The following is a 26,690-nucleotide window of genomic DNA, read 5'->3' as shown; positions in this document are numbered from 1 at the left end:
CATTTCTTTCACCATAGTAAAAACTGCATTCATGGTCTGGAGAGGGCACCTTTTTACAGACGGCTAAAAGGGCAGGGTCTCAATCCCCTTTTGATGTCTATGTGTGCACGTGCCTGATCAACAGTGCATACCTGGCTTCCTGGGCCTCTTGTAGCAGTCTCCGGGCGGCGTCCAGCTGTGGCCCCGCCTCCCTCAGCACAGCCCCGCCCCCTGGCAGGGCGGCCGCCAGCCGCTTTAGCTCCTCCATCTTCCTCTTGAGGTCAGAGGTCAGGCTGAGAGGTCTGGCCGCCAGGATGAGGTCACTGACCTCTGTGATGCTCTGAAGGTCAGAGGTCGGATCTGTGGAGGAGAGGACGAGGGGAGAGTTGTTTTTTTAATTGCTTATTTAGCACAGGTATTTAAATAAGTTCTTACCTCACACACAGTGAGGTATTTAAATAAGACAGATGATTTGATTGGTCCATAGATGATTTGATTGGTTCTTACCTGACAGGAAGTCCTTCAGGTCTTTGATGACATCACGAGTCTCTTTCAAATCCACTTCCAGTTCGTCTCTGGCCATCTTAATCCGATTGGCCAGCTTCTCCGTGGATCGCCTCACCTGATTGGTCGTTCCCTGCGCTTCCTGGAGCTGATGAGATCAGAGCCACAACTTTAATTTCATATCAAATTATCATACAAAATTGTTCATAAATTAGACAAAGCTTAAAACAAAGCTTAAAACAGCTTGAAACAAAGCTCACAACGCGATGGACACAGACCCCTAAAAAATGTTTTGTGTCTGGGACCCCCAAAAGATGCTAACGTACGGACAGATAGGCACATGCTCTTCAGAGTGGTCCCAGCACAAAGATGTTTCAAGTTCAGTTCCCTTCTCAATTCATACCTCTCCTCCCTATATGCTTCTGTATATTTCCAGGTAGTGCCTTCTCCCTAGAGTGATTTATAAGTATAGTACATACTGCGTAGAGTGATTTATAAATAGTACCTTCTCCGTAGCGAGTGTGATGTTCCAGGTCAACCTCTCCAGACGCTCCTTGACCTCCTGGGCGTCGCCCAGGCTCCTCCTCCCCAGAGGCACCGCCCCGACGCAGCTGTCCTCCCCGCTGCCGCCACAAGGTGTCGCCGGAGGACACAGCTCTTCGTTGCCACAGCGCAGCGGGGTGCACGGGGTCGCGCGCTTAATGCCGCACACCTGGGATGACCGGGGTCAGGTGGTACACAAGGGGTTAAAATAGGGGCTTATAACACTGTTTCCTAAAAAACGGGTAGGGACCAGGGGTCGTCACCATGTTGGCTTGTGGCGGACATTTTTGTCCACATTTTATTTTTGCCACGGACATACAAAATGAGTGGACAATAATATTACCAGAAACACATACAGAGCTAGCCTTGAATGACCATAACAGGTCTGTAACTCTGAGAGTGTACAAATGGAACCAAATGGACCCTTACAGCCAGGTCTGTAACTCTGAGAGTCCTTTTGCATGTGTACACTCTCAAAGTTAAAATTAAGAGAGTTGAAGATCTAACAAGGTTCCATTAGACTCTCCGTCATTTAGCTGGGGGACCACCTGGAACTAATGTTCTACGCCAATCAGAACACTTGTGTTGGTCCTCAACATGGCCGGTGTAGGACTACAAATGAAACCCATGAATTGGAGGTTACCTGTTCAGCAGCAGGGCTGAGGTCAGGTCTGGACAGCAGGTGGCGCTGCAGCTTCTCCAGGTCCTCTGTGTTGTTGAGCTGGTCCAGCAGAGTGGTGGTCTGGTCTCTGGTGCTCTGGGACTGCTTCACCGTCCTCTCACTGGCCTCGGCGTCCCCGGCCGCAGCCCTGGACTGGTTGTAAGCCCCCTGGATGTCTGCAAACGCTGCGGGGGAAGAAGAGGTGAGAACGGACGCAAGCTCCGTCTTTAGCCACTTCTGCTAGAAGAAATCTTGAAACATTTGTGTCTTCTTAAACACACTTGACTGCCATTGACCAATATATTTGTCGATTCAAATCCAACGCTTCCCCGCCAAAGACGAATTATATTCGTAATTTCTGTGTTTTCACAGAAAACACAGAAACGCGCTAGTGTAGGATGGGCCACCGTATGAAGTGTCCTAGGTTCCTAGGAGGCCGATGCAACTGGAAATGATGTATCGAGTTCCTTTCCCCTCCATCAGGCACACCGGTTGACCAGGGGGAGGCAGTATAGAGACTAGGATTACTGCATGTTTTTTGTGTCGTTGTAAGGGTTCACCCTAGGGCACACAGGGAGAACATGCACACAGACAAATACATATTGTTTTGTGGTTCCTTGACAGTACTACTAGGGGTTTGAGAAACACTCATAACAACCTGAGGGTCTTGGGCAGTTAAAAAAAACCACTTGATGTTATAAGCAGCGTGCTTCTTCGTTCTGACCTGTTTTGTCGGATGAGGATGATGACGATGACGAGGCGTCCCTCATGGCCTCCTTCTTGGCTTCATAGGTCTGGACCAGGCTCTCCAGCAGAGCCCGCAGTCCTTCCAGCTCCAGGTCCAGACCGGGCACGTGGTGTGGAGGAACCAGGCTACCGTCCAGCTGCTTCACTCGCCCCCTGGAGCAGAAAGAGAGAGAGAGGGAACCAATGGTCAGTGAATGAACATGTCTGCTGATAGCCTGCTGACACTGAATAAAGATAGTCCATTTGGAGAAGAGAAAGAAATGCAGTTTTGATCTTCGTGCAATACCTCTAGTCAACCAGTAGGCGTCCTACAGGACCACAGGATATACATTTCTCAGCAGTACATGACCACTGGGGTTGTGTTAGAACAGTGGTTCTCAACCTTTTAAGGCCGCAACCCCCAAATTAATTTACTCTATTGCAGAACTCACCTCAGCGTGTGGAGATGGGACATAGCTTCACTGATCCTCCTGACAGAGGGAGGAGAGGAGAGCGACACAGAGTCTCGCAGCAGGTTCAGACGGACCTCCAGGGCCTGAATGCAGAGAGGTTGTTATAGTTAACAAAAACTATACAAAACAAAGAAAACAACATAAAAAAAGAAAGTTAACTGAACTAAATAAAATCTATATAAAAAAAAGATAAACTAACTGAAACTGTATTGTGTGTTTACAAAACGAACTAAAACTAAATTAAATGATTGCCAAAATGTTTTTCTCTTTACCAACAGTAACGAAATAGGCTATATTCTTTGTTGAGTTTTTATTACACAATACTTATCTTGCTTTTTTTAATCTAAAACTAAAACTAATAAAGAAAACTAGAAAACCTGCTCTAAAACGAATTGAAAGTAACTGAATTAGAAAAAAAAAGTAGGAAAAGAATTACAAAACAAATTAAAACCATTCTAACCTGGACGCGTAGCTCCAGGTCTCCCCCTGCTGTAGGGGAGGGCAGGAGGCCCGGGGCCCCGGCCAGGGTGTCCAGACTCAGGGAGAGGTTGTGGATCAGTCCGTCCAGTGCGGAGAAGCAGGCGGGACAGGCCTCGCAGCGGGGGAAGCGGTCACAGCGCCCCCTGCTGCAGGCGTTGCAGCGCGCGCCCGTCACGCCCGGGCGGCACAGACACGCCCCTGTGGTCTGGTCGCAGCCCTGGGGGGAGGAGCCTGCCGGGTCACACTGGCACGCTGCCCAGGAAAAAAGTGGACATTAATCATACTTGATTGATTGATCATTACTGCAAAGAGTATCAAAAGTAGTGTCAAATCTACAGATTTACTGTTTGTCGGTCTGCTACTTTTGCTGTTGTTGAATTTGAATCCTGAAAATGACTTAAAAAAAAAGAAAGAAAAAAGAAATGTTCCTTTTCTGTGCAGCTGCTGTAACAAGGCAAACTGACAATAGACATCTCAGTTCAGAGCTAACTCGGTAGAAAATGTTCCTCTACCACTTGTTAATGGATGGATGAGGGTCAGTTAACTTACAGATGAGGGTCAGTTAACTTACAGATGAGGGTCAGTTAACTTACAGATGAGGGTCAGTTAACTTACAGATGAGGGTCAGTTAACTTACAGATGAGGTCAGTTCATTTACAGGTGAGGGTCAGTTAACTTACAGATGAGGGTCAGTTAACTTAGAGATGAGGTCAGTTCATATACAGATGAGGGTCAGTTAACTTACACAGACATCCGGTGCGAGGGTCTCCATATGTGTTGTCTGGACATTCAGTACAAGTACGACCTCCGAACCCTGGTCTGCAACTACACTGACCGGTCACCTGCAGGACAGAGAGAGAGAAGCGTTTATTCACATAGTTAATCTTATCTCATCAACAATTTGTATTTATATTTTTGTAAATGAATGTCTTGCTATGTAATACTATACATATAAGTGAGATTATGGGATGTTTTTACGTTGACATTATAGGAAGTTTATTATACGGTATACGTATAACGGTATACAGTCTGAATTGATTGATTGAATACCTCCTTAACAGTTTGCAGTTGCAGATGTAGGTCGGCCTACATCTGGCCTACATCTTTGCACAAAGCACTCAACGTTTGTTGTTACGCCCAGGGTCCCATTGGTCAAGCTTTGTGGGGCGCATAATGAAATGATCTCACACATTGCACCGCTCACTTCACACTAGGTGTGATGTTTATATCTAGGCCTATGGGTCACTGAGGAAGTGGGTGGGGTCATGGGTCACAGTCATAGGTCACAGTACCTGGTCACAGGAGGGACTGAGGGAGTGGGCGGGGTCACAGCCGCAGCGCTCACAGCTGCTGACCAGGGCCGGCTTCCAGTAACCATGGGAACAGAGGTCACAGGTCAGGCCCTGGTAGTGGGCGTGGCAGGGACACTGACCGCTCACTGGGTCACAGAGAGAGGAGGCGGAGCCTTCTGGAGAACAGGTACACCCTGGAGAGAGAGAGGGAGAGAGACTATTAACACTATGGAAACAACAACAGAGAGAGAGACAGAGAGAGAGAGACTATTAACACTATGGAAATAACATAGTATTGCATAGTCCTTGCTTACTGTAAATTCCTCTGGATTAAGAGTGTCTGCTAAATGCCTACCCAATTGTAGAACGGAAATCAATGTTTTTCAAATCAACAATATGTATATCCCCTGCTTCATCTCTCTCTCAGCTAAGGGGTCCTTGGCCTGAAAATGTTTGAAGACCCATGGTTTATACTATGTAATATTCCATCAATTTCATATGCTTTCATAATATTCACACCTCTAACCAAATAAGATTCCAAATACGCCTGTTGGCTTGTTCCTTCTCTTGCACGGAAGCATGTTTTCTTTTGATACAAATTGTTTTACGTTCCAGTGTGCTAATGAACTATGAGGTAAACGGAGCACTCACGTATGCATGCCTTGGGTTTGTCCATGGCACTGTGGGGGTTGGTACGGTACCCCGGGGCACAGCGCTCACAGTGGACCCCCACGGTGTTGTGGCCACACCCCTCACACACCCCACCACTGCCCGAGGCCTCGTACAGAGCCTGGTCGAAGCGGCAGCGCGACGCGTGGTTGTTGCACTCGCAACCTGAGGAGAGACAGAGTCACCATGTTTAGAATGTAAAACACTGGCAGACAGACAGACAGACAGACACGCGCGCACACTCACACACACACACACACACACACACACACACACACACACACACACACACACACACACACACACACACACACAAAGGTTATAATAATTGTGCAGTGTGTGTAGTTTACGGTGTAGATAGACAGGAAACGGGGAGAGAGAGACATGTAGTGAAGAACTTCGGGAACGGGACTCGAACATGATGCACTGTCAGGCTACTTTAGAGCCCAGGTGCCCTGACCTCTAGGAATCCTAAGCAGCCTTGGTTGCGTGTTTGTGTGTATGTGTGCGCGTGTGCATGAAGCTTACGTTTGCATGTGTGTGTGTGGCGTTCCTCAGCAGCCCTCCAGGGAAGGTCGTTGTAGAGGTCGGCGCAGCGCTCACAGTTTGATCCTGCTGTGTTGTGTTGACACACACACTGATGACCCACCTACACACACACACACACACACACACACACACACACACACACACACACACACACACACACACACACACACACACACACACACACACATAAACACCCATTACAGATATACACACACACTAATGACCCACCTACACTCACACATGAACACCCATTATACAGATCACACTCACTGAGGACACACATTATAAACTGTATAAAGATATACAGTACACACACACACACACACACACACACACACACACACACACACACACACACACACACACACACACACACACACACACCCTACCTGGGTGTTGGCAGAGGGGTGGGGCAGGCATCGGTTGGCATGTCCGTGGCACAGACAGCTGCCCATCACTCTCATCTCTCTGACAGCGTAGAACTTACTGAGGGCGCGGCCCGCCAGCCGGGGCACCGCCCCCAGCTCTGTCAGCCTCACCCTCAGCCCTGTCACCGCCCCCACCGCTGGGATAGGATGGCACGCCATGTCAATCATTATGTCAATCATTATGTCAATCATTATGTCATCATATCAATCATCATGTCACCATGTCAATCATCATGTCAATCATCATGTCAATCATTATGTCAATCATTATGTCAATCATTATATCAATCACCATGTGATCACGTCAATCATTATGTCAATCATGTCATTCATCGTGTCAATCACCATGTCATGTCAATCACCACCATTATCTTTTTTTTTTTAGCTTGAACTTATATTTTTCAATTATAGTAATAATTATAATTAATTGTTTAATAAATGGAGACCAACCTTGGATCTTCTGTTCCTTGGGACGGTTTACATAAGAGTACTGATGGAGTGGACTGAACTGGACCTGAGAGAGAGAGAGAGAGAGAGAGAGTTTTTATATTGTGGGTTTTGTATTGAACCAATTAAAAGTATTAAGGAGCGCTTCCAGTCTGATTCTTCTGCCTACACATACTTCCTGTCCTAGTATATGAGCGAATAGGGAAAGGGGATCAACGTCATGTGATTCACTTGAAAAAATCTGTATGTGTGTCTCAAAGAACATATTGGCTCTTGGCAGAATGGCGGAAAGTTTAGAATATTTGGCAGTCCTGTTTTATTTTTCACAAGATCAGGGGTTGTTGCAATTGCCTGCACTACAATACTTCACCTTCTCTTGCGCTATGACGAAATGAACCAATGAAATGTAACAATGTGTACGTTCTGTAATGCAATTCTAATGGTGAAAGCTGTGTTGTTTCACCCGGCGAAGGAATGGCGGTCTTACCCATAGACTGTGAAAATGGAAGGACAAAGTGATGCCATTGAAACTGGCTGGTTTCAATAGCTTAATCTTTAAATGAAGCCTATTTTTCAGAGATTTCTAATCCGCCATCTTTCTATATCCGGTCCAAAATGCAAGATAATCGGAAATTAATTCTACTGGCTGCAACCGCAGCGAGGGCAGGTCTTCACTCAGTAGAACCAGTAGAAACCCTAAAACATCACCCTACTTTATTATTAATTTTAAAATGAATGGGACCGTAATTTACCAAATGCATATCATGATGATTTAAAAAAAAATAGTGATTGAAAACATAAAGTGTTTATGAAAAGGTTTACTAAGGTTTAATAAAATCAAGTGTAAAGTTCGCCCAAAACATCATTAACTGATTACAGGCTAATGTATTGCGATCGGTATATGTTGAAATAGCGACATCTGCTGGGCCATTAATAGGAACAGCAGGCCGAAGGAGAACCCGGGAAGTGAGCTTAAATTCCAGCGAAGGGGTTTGCCCCTTGGTCTTACCACATGGTCCCTGTAGGGGCTTTGTCCAGCAGGGGGCAGTGTTCTGCAGTAGGTGTGGTCCAGGGTCGGGGGCGGAGCCGTGGGAACTCCGGGGAAGGAGGAGCTGCAGTGGGTTGCCAGGTACAGGGCGGGTTGCCAGGTTGTGCCGTTATCCAGCGTTCTCTCTATGACCAGAGCGTCAGGACGAGGACCCTGTGGAGACATTGTGAGGTGTTCAGCTTTAACTCATTTACCAATCACGTCTGTTTATGTTTTTTTTTTTTTTTTTTCAAAGGCCCATGCCGCCAATCAGGTCTTTTTCTTTTCTCCTCAGTGTTTACGCTAGATGGCGCTCTTTGATAACATAATGAGTCACCCGTTTATTCTCAGACACAGGAGCTCACGTGATATAGTCTCGCGTAGCCAGACAACTATTCCACAATCTCTGAATGCTATATAGAGTCTGGAACAGCAGCTCCTGAACGGCGAGTATCGAAAACGGGCATTAACGTTCAAAAAAATATATTTTAAAATGTCATTTCTGCTAAGCAGCAAGCTAAACATGCTTATATGATTTTTATTTATATAATGATAAATATGTGTGATGTGAGACTGAAACGGAAGTGACGTGGGGGCTTCACTTCCGCTTCATCTCGCACTCATCGTTTCTATTTCCGTCTGCCAGACTGTATGCCGGGAGCATTTGACCAAATCGCGGGAGGCAACAGTCTGGCCACGCGAGACTACACGTGATAGCAAAAGATCTCATCCACCGTTCACTTCCTGTTTACGCCATTCGGGGGAAAGCCATGTATCTCGGCTCCCCTGCATTTTTGGACATAAACGATACAGAGCCACACCTCCCTGACAATATCAGCCGGGACGGTTTGTTTGTTTTATCACAATTATTATATGAGACGCTTCTCAGATGACCCGACGTTGTTCTCCATAGAGAAATGACTTCCGTGACCCAGAGGATGAACGAGTGACGCCAGGACTTCTGTAATCTATTATTATTGTTGTCATCATCATCATCATCATTATCATCATCATCATCATCATCATCATCATACTCATCATCATCATACCTTGAAGTTCAGCACCAAGTTGTCCAACTGGAACAGGTTGTGGAGGTTTAACTGGATGCTGACAGGACTGACATCTAAATGACAAACAATGTATGTTTAATATAAATGATACAGAATATGTGTTTATTTCAGACACACAGACAGACAGACAGACAGACAGACAGACAGACAGACAGACAGACAGACAGACAGACAGACAGACAGACAGACAGACAGACCTTTCCTAGACTGCCACCAGCGGTCTTGTCCAGTGGTGGTCAGCACATCCTGGACGGTGTGAGCCAAGCGACCAGCCGGCTTCCTGGAGTCACATGGACAGCACTTCATCTTCCACTGGGGGGAGACAATGAGAAGAAACATTTTAACCACCTAGAGCAGAGCAGTGGTTCTCAACCTTTTCAGACCGGGACCCCCAAAATAATAATATTTTAACTCCTGACGAGCACTAACGGGCATTACATTTTGTATAACACGGTTGTAAAAATAGCCGATCTACAGCATGTAGATCTGCTATTTTCACAATTTCTGCCTCTAATATTAGACAATCTGACCAAGGTTTAATTTGTCATTTTAGAGGTATTAAAAAGTCCTTAAATTGTCACTTTAGAAATGTGCAGATACTCTCTATACACTTAAACTTTATGCTGGTTTGTTTATTGTTGAGTGAGAAAACAATGTTGCACATTAAGTTAATCATCTGGGGACCGGGACACCCCAAAATAATTTGTGGACCCCCTGGGGGTCTCGACCCACAGGTCGAGAAGCACTGCACAAGAGGGAGACAATGAGAAGAAACATTTTAAAGGGATAGTTCACCCTCAAAATTACTCATTTCCTATCAATTACACCCCCCAAAGAGACTTGAATTCATGGATATTGTTATAGTTTTTGTCACATTCCTGAGCCAATAATTTGATGAGAAAAATAAAGACCCTCAAAGAGTCTCTTTTGAGTCTCCATCCATAGGGAACCACTGCTTGTCATCAAATTTATTGCTTAGTAATGCGACAAAAAACATAAAAAATGCATGAATTCAAGTCTCCATGGGGTGAGTAGTAAGAGCCGATGCATACTCCACAAATGTATTTTGGGGGTGAGCTATGCCTTTAAGTGAGTTCAATTTTCTTTCAGTGGGTTGGGGACCTTGTTTGGTCTTATCCTTTTGTTTTTTTTAGTAACTTCTTTTCTGGGGGGTCTCTGGCACAAAACATCTTCAGATGGGGGTTCCGTGGCCAAATGGAAAGTATAAGGTTTGAGAACTATTGATTTAGAAGGCATTTGTAGAATCTGACCTCGGGTCTTAATGGGTTAATATCCCGTTACAAAAGAGAAATGTATTTTACAGTAACATTTTAGTGTCATGGCCTTGGCCTAGCAGGGTGGCACAGGAGTCTCTCTCTCTCTCTCTCTCTCTCTCTCTCTCTCTCTCTCTCTCTCTCTCTCTCTCTCTCTCTCTCTCTCTCTCTCTCTCTCTCTCTCTCTCTCTCTCTCTCTCTCTCTCTCTCTCTCTCTCTCTCTCTCTCTCTCTCTCTCTCTCCCTCCCTCCCTCCCTCCCTCCCTCCCTCTCTCTCTCTCTCTCTCTCTCTCTCTCTCTCTCTCTCTCTCTCTCTCTCTCTCTCTCTCTCTCTCTCTCTCTCTCTCTCTCTCTCCCTCTCTCTCTCTCTCTTATTTGGTAGCTACTTAATTGATTTCTTTGTCCTATTTCCAGTTTCCACATTGGTTTGTTGACTATATGGTTCATGACATTTCAACTCTGGTCTTACATCTATTTGAGTCACTCTGGAAAATGACTCTTTGTAAATAGTTCACCTGAGTAGATGTTTTTATAATAAATCAGGGCTGCATGGAACTTTAACTGATAAATTTCGATGAATTCACTACAGAAAAAAATGTGGAGGAGTTTCAGGCATACCGATCATACCGGTGCACCAACCAACAGACAACAAACCCCAGTGCACGCTATGGGAGAAGATGCCGATCAGACCACTTTGCTTTTTTTCATATGCGATTAAACATGCAATTAATTTTGATTAATTAATTACAAAGCCTCTTGTTCATTAGATAAAACATTTTAATCGAGTCCAGCCCTAACACAAATGAGTTCGGCCAGTTCTCAGGACTGTTTAGATGTTTTGGGGGTATTTTGACATTTTGGCTCCAAACTATTTATACTTTTGATCATGATGGCAACGACCTGAGGTTAAAGTGCGGAAAGATAGTCGTTTTACTTTTTACCTACTCTCTCTCTCTCTCTCTCTCACACACACACACACACACACACACACACACACACACACACACACACACACACACACACACACACACACACACACACACACACACACACACACACACAAACACTCACACTCACACTCACACTCACACACACACACACACACACACACACACACACACACACACACACACACACACACACACACACAACCTACACTTGACAAAAACACTCCTTACTCCCTCACACACTTTCTCTGCTGCTTCACGTGCAATGTTTTTGTGTCAGACGAGAGCAGTGAAGGTTGTCTGTTGACTGAACTCTGAGCCATAGAAAGATGTAAGACTGGGTTCTAGTTTTGATTTTGACTGTGAATTTTGATTACTTTTAGTCATAGTCTTTTGAATAAAACGTAATTTATTTTTAGACACGTTCATATTTTAGTCATCTTTTTTTTTCTTTTTTTTTTAGTTTTAGTCGACAAAATACCTTAACATGTTAGTAGACCAAATCTACAGCTGATTTAGTTGACTACATTTATTTAGAGAGGATGGCATCGTGATGGCAGATTTTACTCGTTTTTTATGCTGAAAATTTTCGATATACGACACGTGGTTGTTGATAAGTTATTTTCACAGCATATCCAAACAAAAATTACTTGTCTTTTAGTTCTACGAGATCTCTTCTCCACTAGTCGCTCCCTCACATTTTAGTCTAGTTTTTATTCTTTGACAAAAGTGTATATTTAGTCTTCGCTTTAGTAACTTTATTTAGTTTTCGTCAGTGAAAAAAGGTTGTCTTTTTTCGTCGTAGTTTTAGTCGATGAAACAACACTGCTGGGTTTTCCTTTTCTTTTCTTTTCTTCTATAAAGCAGAGGTTCTCAAACATTTTTTGTCTCTCAGGTCACAGCTGTAATAACGTTTTCATCCATGGCAGCCCTGAATTACATTGTTACTTTAAATACGTACATCTTTCCCCCCCTCTTCCCCAACTTTCCCCCATACAATAATATAATTTATGTGTCACAAGGAAAATTGGAGAGTAGAGGCCCAGTAGTTTCATACTTGAGAAACCCTATTCTGGGGGGAATATTCGCCAAAAACAGCAGATCTACAAGCTCACAACCATGATCACTGGCACGCCAGTGTGGTCAGCAAGTGTCATTTTGATGCCATTAATTTTGATGCCATTTTACTCAAGTGAATTTTGAAATCCGTACTTTTACTAGTATTTCTATATTTGTAGAATTGATACTTTTACATCTCACACATTCTGTAGAACAAAGGGAAGTTTATTTATTTACTTTAATAATAATAATAAGGGTAACAATTGTTTTTGGTGTCTACGGCAGGCAGTTTCAATGTTAATGACCATGGCCCGTGTACCCTTTGGAGCCGGTGTACAGTCATTGTACATGTCTCATAGTGACCATGGTGCGTGATCACTCGCTGGCTGCCTTTCGTGTACAATTCTGTGCCGACTATGTTTTATCAATGGGGGGCAGCAGAGAGCCATAGTCTAGCCTACTACTGCCTGGTTGGTTCCCAAAGTGTGGTTTGGGGACCCCGGGTTTCCAGGGGGTCCCTGGCTGGTTCCCAAAGTGTGGTTTGGGGACCCCCAGGGTTTCCATGGCTGGTTCACAACAGCCTAGTACATTCATGGCTGGTTCCCAAAGTGTGGTTTGGGGACCTCTGGGGGGACCTACAGGGTTTCAAAGGGGTCCTTGGCTGGTTCCCAAAGTGTGGTTCGGGGACCTCTCTGGGTCCCTGAGGGGTTTCTGGGGCCTTGGCCTCAGACTGCAGAGTCCGGGGACTACCGATCAGGGACCACCTCCAGGGACCCCTGGCGATATGACTGTGGACCTGGGATATGGCTTTGGAGAACCAGACGGGCCGCTGCTCCGCTCCTGTCTGACTTTGGGGCCTCGGCCTGGGACTGCAGAGTAGCCAGGGACCCCCTGGAGCTCCGGGGACCCCCGGGGACCACCGCCAAAAAGCTAAAAAATGACCAAATGATCCCCCCAAAGGGGCTGCTCACAGGGAATTCCCGGGGACCACGACTCCTGGTGCTCCGGAACGACGCACCAGGTCGCGCCCCTAGTGGAGGACCCCCCGCCACTGCAGCGCAAATAAAATGCTGTAACTCGATCTAGGAGCGACCGGGAGAGCTGGGGCCGGTACCCACGCGTCCGCCTCGGCGGCCCGGAGACGGCCGTTCGTAGCTAGTGGCAGACCCCTGCAACTGCAGTCCGCTAAAAAGGCTTTAACTCGGCCCCGGAGCGACCGGGAGAGACGGGGACGGCAACCAGGGGGTCCCCCGGCGGCAGGGCCACCGCCTGGGCCCCGAGGGACCCCTGGAGCTCCAGGGACCCCCAGGGACCCCAGCGCCACCGGGAAAAGAAATATGGAAAATACTCAATTAGCCGATCTACAAGCTATTGCTCCACTCCAAGGACCGAGGCCCGGGCGGGGAGGGGACCTCCGCTTCTCAGGAGGGTCTCCCGGGGGTAAAACGTATATATTACACTATAAGTGTAATAGTGTAATAGCACAATAATGTGTAAATAGTGTAATAATGTAACAGGTTTAATAGTGTAATAGGTGTAATAGTGTAATAAGTCTAATAGTGTAATAGTGCATTACATGTAATAGTGTAATAGGTTTAATAGTGTAACAGCACAGGCCACCAGAGCCCAATGCAGCCCAATAGAGTCCAGCACACTTAAGTCCAGCCCAGTCCTGCACAGTGGGAGTATAGACAAGGGAAGGGGGTGCAGTTATGTATGCACCAGGCCATTACAGGCCGGATCCAGCTGGAATAGGCCAGACCAGGGTGCACATGACTGCATCAGACTCCAACAGTCTCCACCAGGCTGCTCCAGGCTCCCGCCAGGCTTGTAGCTCCTGGCACATGTGATTAACCGCTGTGTACACGGGCAACAGTTTTATATGACTTTGTGTACACGACCAATAGTTTTACGTGAACATGTGTAGGGTTTATTACAGTACTGCCTCGTATAGCCCAACAGAGCCCAGCCCAGCACAACACAGCCCACCAGAGCCCAATACAGCCCACCAGAGCCCAATGGACTCCAGCACACCTAATTCTAGGCCAGTCCTGCCCAGTGGGAGTATAGACCAGGGAAGGGGGATAGTTAGATGGATGCACCAGGCCATTAAAGGCCATACCTGGCTGGAATAGGCCAGACCAGGGTGCACATAATTGTACCAAACTCCAACAGTCTCCACCACACTGCTCCAGGCTCCCACCCGCCCTGTAGCTCCTTGCACATGGGATTAAACACTGTGAACACAGGCAATAGTTGTACATGAGTTTGTGTACATGGCCAATAGTTTTACATGAACATGTCTAGGCTTTAGTAGAGTACTGCCTTGTATAGCCCAACAGAGCCCAGCACAGCATAGCCCACCAGAGCCCAATACAATGTAATGGCCTGGTGCAGGCCATTACAATGTCATGTTCATGTCAAACTATTGGCCGTGTACACAAACTCATGTAAAACTATTGCCTGTGTACACAGGGGTTAATCACATGTGCAATGAGCTAAAGGCTGGCTGGAGCCTGGAACAGCCTGGTGGAGTCTGGTGGAGACTGGTGCACCCTAGTCTGGCCTATTCCAGCCGGATATGGCCTGTAATGGCCTGGTGCAGCCATCTAACCAGCCGGATATGGCCTGTAATGGCCTGGTGCAGCCATCTAACTACCCCCCTTCCCTGGTCTATACTCCCACTGGGCAGGACTGGGCTGGTCTTAGGTGTGCTGGACTCTATAGGGCTCTAGTGGGCTGTATTGGGCTCTGGTGGGCTGTGCTGGGCTCTGTTGGGCTATACGAGGCAGAACAGTACTAAAGCCCAGACATGTTCATGTAAAACTATTGGCTGTGTACACAAAGGCATGTAGAAACTATGGTCCGTGTACACAGTGGCTTTTTCCTTGACCGTTCGAGTTAGGAGTGCCGTGTACACAGGATCTACAGAGCTGGCTGGAGTATGGAGCAGCCTGGTGGAGTCTGGTGCAGTCCTGTGCACCCTGGTCTGGCCTATTCAAGCCGGATCTGGCCTGTAATGGCCTGGTGTAGCCATCTAACTACCCCCCTTCCCTCGCCTATACTCCTACTGGATAGGACTGGGCTTGACTTAGGTTTGCTGGACTCTATTGGGCTCTGGTGGGCTGTATTGGGCTCTGGTGGGCTGTGCTGTGCTGTGCTGGGCTCTGTTGGGCTATACGAGGCAGAACAGTACTAAAGCCCAGATATGTTCATGTAAAACTATTGGCCATGTACACAAAGTCATGTAAAACTATGGCCCGTGTACACAGTGGCTTTTTCCTTGACCTTTCGAGTTACGAGTGTCGTAGAGACACGAGAACGGGTTTGTTGGATTCAGCGTCAAAAAGTAAGTCAGAATAAGTGTCTTTTATCCGAAAGAATTTGTAATCGTGTTGGTGGCGTGCAAATTTCGTGTCTTTTTCGCAATCGTAAAGGGTTCAAATTGTCGGAGAGACACGAAACCCATTCCATCGGATCAGGCATCCTTCAAATATGAAAAGTGTTTCCTGCGTCAAACAAACAGATTTTTTTAGATTTTTTTATTGATTTTAAGGACAAAAATCCGGGTTTCGGTGTCTTTTTCGCAATCGTAAAGGGTTCAAAGTGTCGGAAAGACACGAAACCCATTCCATCGGATCGGGCATGCTTCAATTAGGAAAAGTGTGTCCGGCCTAAAACAAAACATATTTTTTTGATTTTTTTATTCATTTTAAGGACAAAGGGCCCGTTTTGACGCCTAAAACGACACTTTCCATTGACCGTTCGAGTTAGGAGTGCCGTGTACACAGGATCTACAGAGCTGGCTGGAGTATGGAGCAGCCTGGAGGAGTCTGGTGCAGTCCTGTGCACCCTGGTCTGGCCTATTCAAGCCGGATCCAGCCTACTGTAGGCTAGTGAAGCCATCTAACCTCTCCACTTCCCTAATCTATTCTCCCACTGTGCTGGACTTGGATGTGCTGGGCTGTGCTGGACTCTATCAGGCTCTGGTGGGCTGTTTTGGGCTCTGGTGGGCTGTTTTGGGCTCTGGTGGGCTGGGCTGGGCTCTGGTAGGCTATACAGGGCAGTACTGTAGTATAGCCTAGGCATGTTCATGTAAAACTATTGGCCGTGTACACTAAGGCATGTAGAAACTATGGCACGTGTACACAGTGGATAATCCCATCAACGAGGAGCTACAGGACTGGCGGGAGCCTTGAGCAGCCCGGTGGACACTGCTGGAGTCTGGTGCAGTCCTGTGCACCCTGGTCTGGCCTATAACAGCCGGATCCAGCCTACTGTAGGCTAGTGAAGCCATCTAACCTCTCCACTTCCCTAATCTATTCTCCCACTGTGCTGGACTTGGATGTGCTGGGCTGTGCTGGACTCTATCAGGCTCTGGTGGGCTGTTTTGGGCTCTGGTGGGCTGGGCTGGGCTCTGGTAGGCTATACAGGGCAGTACTGTAGTATAGCCTAGGCATGTTCATGTAAAACTATTGGCCGTGTACACTAAGGCATGTAGAAACTAGGGCCCGTGTACACAGTGAATAATCCCATCAACGAGGAGCTACAGGACTGGCGGGAGCCTTGAGCAGCCCGGTGGAGACTGCTGGAGTCTGGTGCAGTCCTGTCTACCCTGGTCTGGCCTATTCAAGCCGGATCTGGCCTGTAATGGCCTGGTGTAGCCATCTAACTACCCCCCTTCCCTCGCCTATACTCCTACTGGGCAGGACTGGGCTTGACTTAGGTTTGCTGGACTCTATTGGGCTCTGGTGGGCTGTATTGGGCTCTGGTGGGCTGTGCTGTGCTGTGCTGGGCTTTGTTGGGCTATACGAGGCAGAACAGTACTAAAGCCCAGATATGTTCATGTAAAACTATTGGCCGTGTACACAAAGTCATGTAAAACTATGGCCCGTGTACACAGTGGCTTTTTCCTTGACCTTTCGAGTTACGAGTGTCGTAGAGACACGAAACCGGGTATGTTGGATTCAGCGTCAAAAAGTAAGTCAGAATAAGTGTCTTTTATCCGAAAGAATTTGTAATCGTGTTGGTGGCGTGCAAATTTCGTGTCTTTTTCGCAATTGTAAAGGGTTCAAATTGTCGGAGAGACACGAAACCCATTCCATCGGATCAGGCATCCTTCAATTATGAAAAGTGTGTCCGGCCTAAAACAAAACATATTTTTTTGATTTTTTTATTCATTGTAAGGACAAAGGGCCCGTTTTGACGCCTAAAACGACACTTTCCCTTAACCGTTCGAGTTAGGAGTGCCGTGTACACAGGATCTACAGAGCTGGCTGGAGTATGGAGCAGCCTGGAGGAGTCTGGTGCAGTCCTGTGCACCCTGGTCTGGCCTATTCAAGCCGGATCCAGCCTACTGTAGGCTAGTGAAGCCATCCAACCTCTCCACTTCCCTAATCTATTCTCCCACTGTGCTGGACTTGGATGTGCTGGGCTGTGCTGGACTGGACTCTATCAGGCTCTGGTGGGCTGTTTTGGGCTCTGGTGGGCTGTTTTGGGCTCTGGTGGGCTGGGCTGGGCTCTGGTAGGCTATACAGGGCAGTACTGTAGTATAGCCTAGGCATGTTCATGTAAAACTATTGGCCGTGTACACTAAGGCATGTAGAAACTATGGCACATGTACACAGTGGATAATCCCATCAACGAGGAGCTACAGGACTGGCGGGAGCCTTGAGCAGCCCGGTGGACACTGCTGGAGTCTGGTGCACCCTGGTCTGGCCTATAACAGCCGGATCCAGCCTACTGTAGGCTAGTGAAGCCATCTAACCTCTCCACTTCCCTAATCTATTCTCCCACTGTGCTGGACTTGGATGTGCTGGACTCTATCAGGCTCTGGTAGGCTATACAGGGCAGTACTGTAGTATAGCCTAGGCATGTTCATGTAAAACTATTGGCCGTGTACACTAAGGCATGTAGAAACTATGGCACATGTACACAGTGGATAATCCCATCAACGAGGAGCTACAGGACTGGCGGGAGCCTTGAGCAGCCTGGTGGAGACTGCTGGAGTCCGGTGCACCCTGGTCTGGCCTATAACAGCTGGATCCAGCCTACTGTAGCCTAGTGAAGCCATCTAACCTCTCCACTTCCCTAATCTATTCTCCCACTGTGCTGGACTTGGATGTGCTGGGCTGTGCTGGACTCTATCAGGCTCTGGTGGGCTGTTTTGGGCTCTGGTAGGCTATACAGGGCAGTACTGTAGTATAGCCTAGGCATGTTCATGTAAAACTATTGGCCGTGTACACTAAGGCATGTAGAAACTAGGGCCCGTGTACACAGTGGATAATCCCATCAACGAGGAGCTACAGGACTGGCGGGAGCCTTGAGCAGCCCGGTGGAGACTGCTGGAGTCTGGTGCAGTCCTGTCTACCCTGGTCTGGCCTATTCAAGCCGGATCTGGCCTGTAATGGCCTGGTGTAGCCATCTAACTACCCCCCTTCCCTCGCCTATACTCCTACTGGGCAGGACTGGGCTTGACTTAGGTTTGCTGGACTCTATTGGGCTCTGATGGGCTGTATTGGGCTCTGGTGGGCTGTGCTGTGCTGTGCTGGGCTCTGTTGGGCTATACGAGGCAGAACAGTACTAAAGCCCAGACAAGTTCATGTAAAACTATTGGCCGTGTACACAAAGTCATGTAAAACTATTGCCTGTGTACACAGTGGCTTTTTCCTTGACCTTTCGAGTTACGAGTGTCGTAGAGACACGAGACCGGGTTTGTTGGATTCAGCATCAAAAAGTAAGTCAGAATAAGTGTCTTTTATCCGAAAGAATGTGTAATCGTGTTGGTGGCGTGCAAATTTCGTGTCTTTTTCGCAATCGTAAAGGGTTAAAATTGTCGGAGAGACACGTAACCCATTCCATCGGATCAGGCATTCTTCAAATATGAAAAGTTTTCCTGCGTGAAACAAACAGATTTCTTTTGAATTTTTTATTGATTTTAAGGACAAAAATCCGGGTTTCTGTGTCTTTTTCGCAATCGTAAAGGGTTCAAAGTGTCAGAGAGACACGAAACCCATTCCATCGGATCGGACATGCTTCAAATATGAAAAGTGTTTCCTGCCTGAAACAAAAAGTTTATTTTTTAATTTTTTTATTCATTTTAAGGACAAAGGGCCCGTTTTGAAGCCTCAAACGACCCTTTTCCTTGACCTTTTGAGTTAGGAGTGCCGTAGAGACAGAATAAGTGTCTTTTATCCGGGAAAAAGTATAATTCAGTTTACGCAGTTGAAATGAAGGCCTTTTTAGAGCCTGAAATCCTGTCCACCCTGGTCTGGTCTATTCAAGCCAGATCCAGCCTGTAATGGCCTGGTGCAGCCATAAGAATACCCCCCTTCCCTGGTCTACACTACCACTGGGCAGGACTGGCCTAGACTTAGGTGTACTGGACTCTATTGGGCTGTATTGGGCTCTGGTGGGCTGTGCGGTGCTGAGCTGAACTCTGTTGGGCTACACGAGGCAGTACTGTACTAAAGCTTAGACATGTTCATGTAAATAATAAACTATTGGCCGTGTACACACACTCATGTATATCTATTCCCTGTGTACAGAGTTGTTAATCTCAAGTGTGGGGAGCTACAGTGCTGGTGAGATCCTGGCACAGTGTTCCAGCCAGATCCAGCCTTGTATACCTTATAAGTCATTGGTTAAACTGTGGCTCAGTAGCCCCAGAGGGGTCTCCAAATGATCTTGGGTGGTCCCAAATGATTAGCTTAATGTGAACATTGTTTTTTTTCCACTCAACAGTGTACAGAGGCTATCTGCACATTTTTTAAGATACAATTTAAGGACCTTTTTAATACCTTTAAAATGACAAATTAAATATTAAAATTTTGAAAATAGCAGATCTACAAGCTCACGCCGCCTTGCGTTGTGAGGCATTGTGAGCATGTATATCTGCTATTTTCACAAGACCGTGTTTTACTAACGCCTCAACTCTTTTTGTGCTACCAAACAGGACAAACTGTCAAATATTAAGTGAGAAGGTTTCGCCCAGCAGGACTTTCTCACAAGTTAGGCGATGTGCATATGCTATTCCTTTGGTCTTGGTTGCAAACACACCAACAAAACACAGTAAGTCCAAATGGAAAACACACTTTGCTCTGAGCTCAAACATGCTTCTCTCCTAGTGAACTCCAAAGAAAGACTGAGGCCACTTGGCAGGAGGCACTGATCAAAAGACAGGCACTAATTGACCACTCCTGGCTTGGTGACCTGATTGGTAGGTAGGTGGGGGTTGGTGTAGTAGTGTGTTGACAGCAAGGCTTATGCAGGCCAACCAAACTGTGTCCCTGGCAGGTGCTTGTAGATCTGCGAGGTGCTTGTAGATCTGCTGTATTGGGTTGAGCCCCCCTCACCCAAAAAATATTTATGGAATAAATACATTAAATATATATGAATATGTGAAGGACAACTGCCTGACTTCTATGTAAACCATACTATATGGACAGTTTTTTTCTGCATGTCACTATGATGGAAAGCATCTTCAGCCTCACAATAACCATATTGAGTTACCACATGAGTTTGTGTGCACGCCACAGCCAATAGTTTTACATGAATATTTCTAAGCTATAGTACAGAACTGCCCCATACAGCCTAACAGAGCCCAGCAAAGCACAGCACAGCCCACCAGAGCCCAATAGAGCTCCAGCACACCTAAGTCCAGCCCAGTCCTGCCAAGTAGGAGTATAGACCAGGGAAGAGGGGTAGTTAGATGTCTCCACCAGGCCATTACAGGCTGGACCTGGCTTGAATAGGCCAGACCAGGGTGCACAGCACTACACCAGACTCCACCAGGCTGCTCCAGGCTCCAGCTTGCCCTGTAGATCCTTGCACATGCGATTATACACTGTGTACACGGGCAATAGTTTTACATGAGTTTGTGTACACGGCCAATAGTTTTCCTTGAACATGTCTAAACTTTAGTACGGTACTGCCTCGTATAGCCCAACAGAGCCTAGAACAGCACAGCACAGCCCACCAGAGCCCAAAACAGAGGTTAGATGGCTTCACTAGCCTACAGTAGGCTGGATCCGGCTGTTATAGGCCAGACCAGGGTGCACCGGACTCCAGCAGTCTCCACCAGGCTGCTCAAGGCTCCCGCCAGTCCTGTAGCTCCTCGTTGATGGGATTATCCACTGTGTACACGGGCCCTAGTTTCTACATGCCTTAGTGTACACGGCCAATAGTTTTACATGAACATGCCTAGGCTATACTACAGTACTGCCCTGTATAGCCTACCAGAGCCCAGCCCAGCCCACCAGAGCCCAAAACAGCCCACCAGAGCCTGATAGAGTCCAGCACAGCCCAGCACATCCAAGTCCAGCACAGTGGGAGAATAGATTAGGGAAGTGGAGAGGTTAGATGGCTTCACTAGCCTACAGTAGGCTGGGTCCGGCTGTTATAGGCCAGACCAGGGTGCACAGGACTGCACCAGACTCCAGCAGTCTCCACCGGGCTGCTCAAGGCTCCCGCCAGTCCTGTAGCTCCTCGTTGATGGGATTATCCACTGTGTACACGGGCCCTAGTTTCTACATGCCTTAGTGTACACAGCCTATAGTTTTACATGAACATGCCTAGGCTATACTACAGTACTGCCCTGTATAGCCTACCAGAGCCCAGCCCAGCCCACCAGAGCCCAAAACAGCCCACCAGAGCCTGATAGAGTCCAGTCCAGCACAGCCCAGCACATCCAAGTCCAGCACAGTGGGAGAATAGATTAGGGAAGTGGAGAGGTTGGATGGCTTCACTAGCCTACAGTAGGCTGGATCCGGCTGTTATAGGCCAGACCAGGGTGCACAGGACTGCACCAGACTCCAGCAGTCTCCACCGGGCTGCTCAAGGCTCCCGCCAGTCCTGTAGCTCCTCGTTGATGGGATTATCCACTGTGTACACGGGCCCTAGTTTCTACATGCCTTAGTGTACACGGCCAATAGTTTTACATGAACATGCCTAGGCTATACTACAGTACTGCCCTGTATAGCCTACCAAAGCCCAAAACAGCCCACCAGAGCCTGATAGAGTCCAGCACAGCCCAGCACATCCAAGTCCAGCACAGTGGGAGAATAGATTAGGGAAGTGGAGAGGTTAGATGACTTCACTAGGCTACAGTAGGCTGGATCCGGCTGGAATAGGCCAGACCAGGGTGCACCGGACTCCAGCAGTCTCCACCAGGCTGCTCAAGGCTCCCGCCAGTCCTGTAGCTCCTCGTTGATGGGATTATTCACTGTGTACACGGGCCCTAGTTTCTACATGCCTTAGTGTACACGGCCAATAGTTTTACATGAACATGCCTAGGCTATACTACAGTACTGCCCTGTATAGCCTACCAGAGCCCAGCCCAGCCCACCAGAGCCCAAAACAGCCCACCAGAGCCTGATAGAGTCCAGCACAGCCCAGCACATCCAAGTCCAGCACAGTGGGAGAATAGATTAGGGAAGTGGAGAGGTTAGATGGCTTCACTAGCCTACAGTAGGCTGGATCCGGCTGATATAGGCCAGACCAGGGTGCACAGGACTGCACCAGACTCCAGCAGTCTCCACCGGGCTGCTCAAGGCTCCCGCCAGTCCTGTAGCTCCTTGTTGATGGGATTATCCACTGTGTACACGGGCCCTAGTTTCTACATGCCTTAGTGTACACAGCCTATAGTTTTACATGAACATGCCTAGGCTATACTACAGTACTGCCCTGTATAGCCTACCAGAGCCCAGCCCAGCCCACCAGAGCCCAAAACAGCCCACCAGAGCCTGATAGAGTCCAGTCCAGCACAGCCCAGCACATCCAAGTCCAGCACAGTGGGAGAATAGATTAGGGAAGTGGAGAGGTTGGATGGCTTCACTAGCCTACAGTAGGCTGGATCCGGCTGTTATAGGCCAGACCAGGGTGCACAGGACTGCACCAGACTCCAGCAGTCTCCACCGGGCTGCTCAAGGCTCCCGCCAGTCCTGTAGCTCCTCGTTGATGGGATTATCCACTGTGTACACGGGCCCTAGTTTCTACATGCCTTAGTGTACACGGCCAATAGTTTTACATGAACATGCCTAGGCTATACTACAGTACTGCCCTGTATAGCCTACCAAAGCCCAAAACAGCCCACCAGAGCCTGATAGAGTCCAGCACAGCCCAGCACATCCAAGTCCAGCACAGTGGGAGAATAGATTAGGGAAGTGGAGAGGTTAGATGACTTCACTAGGCTACAGTAGGCTGGATCCGGCTGGAATAGGCCAGACCAGGGTGCACCGGACTCCAGCAGTCTCCACCAGGCTGCTCAAGGCTCCCGCCAGTCCTGTAGCTCCTCGTTGATGGGATTATTCACTGTGTACACGGGCCCTAGTTTCTACATGCCTTAGTGTACACGGCCAATAGTTTTACATGAACATGCCTAGGCTATACTACAGTACTGCCCTGTATAGCCTACCAGAGCCCAGCCCAGCCCACCAGAGCCCAAAACAGCCCACCAGAGCCTGATAGAGTCCAGCACAGCCCAGCACATCCAAGTCCAGCACAGTGGGAGAATAGATTAGGGAAGTGGAGAGGTTAGATGGCTTCACTAGCCTACAGTAGGCTGGATCCGGCTGATATAGGCCAGACCAGGGTGCACAGGACTGCACCAGACTCCAGCAGTCTCCACCGGGTTGCTCAAGGCTCCCGCCAGTCCTGTAGCTCCTCGTTGATGGGATTATCCACTGTGTACACGGGCCCTAGTTTCTACATGCCTTAGTGTACACGGCCTATAGTTTTACATGAACATGCCTAGGCTATACTACAGTACTGCCCTGTATAGCCTACCAGAGCCCAGCCCAGCCCACCAGAGCCCAAAACAGCCCACCAGAGCCAGATAGAGTCCAGTCCAGCACAGCCCAGCACATCCAAGTCCAGCACAGTGGGAGAATAGATTAGGGAAGTGGAGAGGTTGGATGGCTTCACTAGCCTACAGTAGGCTGGATCCGGCTGTTATAGGCCAGACCAGGGTGCACAGGACTGCACCAGACTCCAGCAGTCTCCACCGGGCTGCTCAAGGCTCCCGCCAGTCCTGTAGCTCCTCGTTGATGGGATTATCCACTGTGTACACGGGCCCTAGTTTCTACATGCCTTAGTGTACACGGCCAATAGTTTTACATGAACATGCCTAGGCTATACTACAGTACTGCCCTGTATAGCCTACCAAAGCCCAAAACAGCCCACCAGAGCCTGATAGAGTCCAGCACAGCCCAGCACATCCAAGTCCAGCACAGTGGGAGAATAGATTAGGGAAGTGGAGAGGTTAGATGACTTCACTAGGCTACAGTAGGCTGGATCCGGCTGGAATAGGCCAGACCAGGGTGCACCGGACTCCAGCAGTCTCCACCAGGCTGCTCAAGGCTCCCGCCAGTCCTGTAGCTCCTCGTTGATGGGATTATTCACTGTGTACACGGGCCCTAGTTTCTACATGCCTTAGTGTACACGGCCAATAGTTTTACATGAACATGCCTAGGCTATACTACAGTACTGCCCTGTATAGCCTACCAGAGCCCAGCCCAGCCCACCAGAGCCCAAAACAGCCCACCAGAGCCTGATAGAGTCCAGCACAGCCCAGCACATCCAAGTCCAGCACAGTGGGAGAATAGATTAGGGAAGTGGAGAGGTTAGATGGCTTCACTAGCCTACAGTAGGCTGGATCCGGCTGATATAGGCCAGACCAGGGTGCACAGGACTGCACCAGACTCCAGCAGTCTCCACCGGGCTGCTCAAGGCTCCCGCCAGTCCTGTAGCTCCTCGTTGATGGGATTATCCACTGTGTACACGGGCCCTAGTTTCTACATGCCTTAGTGTACACGGCCTATAGTTTTACATGAACATGCCTAGGCTATACTACAGTACTGCCCTGTATAGCCTACCAAAGCCCAAAACAGCCCACCAGAGCCTGATAGAGTCCAGCACAGCCCAGCACATCCAAGTCCAGCACAGTGGGAGAATAGATTAGGGAATTGGAGAGGTTAGATGACTTCACTAGGCTACAGTAGGCTGGATCCGGCTGGAATAGGCCAGACCAGGGTGCACCGGACTCCAGCAGTCTCCACCAGGCTGCTCAAGGCTCCCGCCAGTCCTGTAGCTCCTCGTTGATGGGATTATCCACTGTGTACACGGGCCCTAGTTTCTACATGCCTTAGTGTACACGGCCAATAGTTTTACATGAACATGCCTAGGCTATACTACAGTACTGCCCTGTATAGCCTACCAGAGCCCAGCCCAGCCCACCAGAGCCCAAAACAGCCCACCAGAGCCTGATAGAGTCCAGCACAGCCCAGCACATCCAAGTCCAGCACAGTGGGAGAATAGATTAGGGAAGTGGAGAGGTTAGATGGCTTCACTAGCCTACAGTAGGCTGGATCCGGCTGTTATAGGCCAGACCAGGGTGCACAGGACTGCACCAGACTCCAACAGTCTCCACCGGGCTGCTCAAGGCTCCTGCCAGTCCTGTAGCTCCTCGTTGATGGGATTATTCACTGTGTACACGGGCCATAGTTTCTACATGCCTTAGTGTACACGGCCGATAGTTTTACATGAACATGCCTAGGCTATACTACAGTACTGCCCTGTATAGCCTACCAGAACCCAGCACAGCCCACCAGAGCCCAAAACAGCCCACCAGAGCCTGATAGAGTCCAGCACAGCCCAGCACATCCAAGTCCAGCACAGTGGGAGAATAGATTAGGGAAGTGGAGAGGTTAGATGGCTTCACTAGCCTACAGTAGGCTGGATCCGGCTGTTATAGGCCAGACCAGGGTGCACAGGACTGCACCAGACTCCAGCAGTCTCCACCGGGCTGCTCAAGGCTCCCGCCAGTCCTGTAGCTCCTCGTTGATTGGATTATCCAATTTGTACACGGGCCCTAGTTTCTACATGCCTTAGTGTACACGGCCAATAGTTTTACATGAACATGTCTAGGCTATACCACAGTACTGCCCTGTATAGCCTACCAGAGCCCAGCACAGCCCACCAGAGCCCAAAACAGCCCACCAGAGCCTTTGTGACAGGTGATAGATTTAGAGCTACAAGTTATGGTATGGAACTGCCGATGTAATTAGATCTACAAATCATGGGGATGCGACTAGTTTTAGAATTAGATCTACAAATCATGTGGATCTGACAGGTGAGAGATTTAGAGCTACAAATTATGGTATGGATTAGATCTACAAATCATGTGGATGTGAATGATTTTAGAATTAGATCTACAAATCATGTGGATGTGACTGGTTTTAGAATTAGATCTACAAATCATGTGGATGTGACAGGTGATGGATTTAGAGCTACAAATTATGGTATGGAACTGCTGATGGAATTAGACCTACAAATCATGGGGATGTGAATGGTTTTAGAATTAGATCTACAAATCATGTGGATGCGACTGGTTTTAGAATTAGATCTACAAATCATGTGGATGTGACAGGTGATGGATTTAGAGCTACAAATTATGGTATGGAACTGCAGATGGAATTAGATCTACAAATCATGGGGATGCGACTAGTTTTAGAATTAGATCTACAAATCATGTGGATGTGACAGGTGATAGATTTAGAGCTACAAA

General features: G+C 48.0%; 1 protein-coding gene across 1 annotated transcript in view; it reads right to left on the bottom strand.

The window, feature by feature from the left end:
• The window catches only part of lamb3 (laminin subunit beta 3), a 38,302-nt gene that overhangs the window by 3,048 nt on the left and 8,564 nt on the right, over positions 1 to 26,690 (bottom strand). Inside the window, exons 5-20 of the mRNA XM_080727896.1 lie at positions 9,046 to 9,160; positions 8,828 to 8,901; positions 7,761 to 7,952; positions 6,755 to 6,818; positions 6,266 to 6,441; positions 5,856 to 5,976; positions 5,310 to 5,492; positions 4,659 to 4,852; positions 4,112 to 4,208; positions 3,347 to 3,618; positions 2,866 to 2,969; positions 2,412 to 2,587; positions 1,670 to 1,872; positions 989 to 1,195; positions 487 to 631; positions 132 to 339 (exon numbers count right to left, since the gene is read on the bottom strand). Coding sequence (XP_080584022.1) covers positions 132 to 339; positions 487 to 631; positions 989 to 1,195; positions 1,670 to 1,872; positions 2,412 to 2,587; positions 2,866 to 2,969; positions 3,347 to 3,618; positions 4,112 to 4,208; positions 4,659 to 4,852; positions 5,310 to 5,492; positions 5,856 to 5,976; positions 6,266 to 6,441; positions 6,755 to 6,818; positions 7,761 to 7,952; positions 8,828 to 8,901; positions 9,046 to 9,160 — 2,531 coding nt within the window. The remainder of the gene's footprint in view (positions 1 to 131; positions 340 to 486; positions 632 to 988; positions 1,196 to 1,669; positions 1,873 to 2,411; positions 2,588 to 2,865; positions 2,970 to 3,346; positions 3,619 to 4,111; positions 4,209 to 4,658; positions 4,853 to 5,309; positions 5,493 to 5,855; positions 5,977 to 6,265; positions 6,442 to 6,754; positions 6,819 to 7,760; positions 7,953 to 8,827; positions 8,902 to 9,045; positions 9,161 to 26,690) is intronic.

Source organism: Nannobrachium achirus (assembly GCF_963921795.1).
Source record: "Nannobrachium achirus genome assembly, chromosome: 6".
Lineage (NCBI taxonomy): Eukaryota > Metazoa > Chordata > Actinopteri > Myctophiformes > Myctophidae > Nannobrachium > Nannobrachium achirus.
Note: the sequence above shows the minus strand (reverse complement) of the source record. Positions and strands in the feature narration are given on the sequence as shown.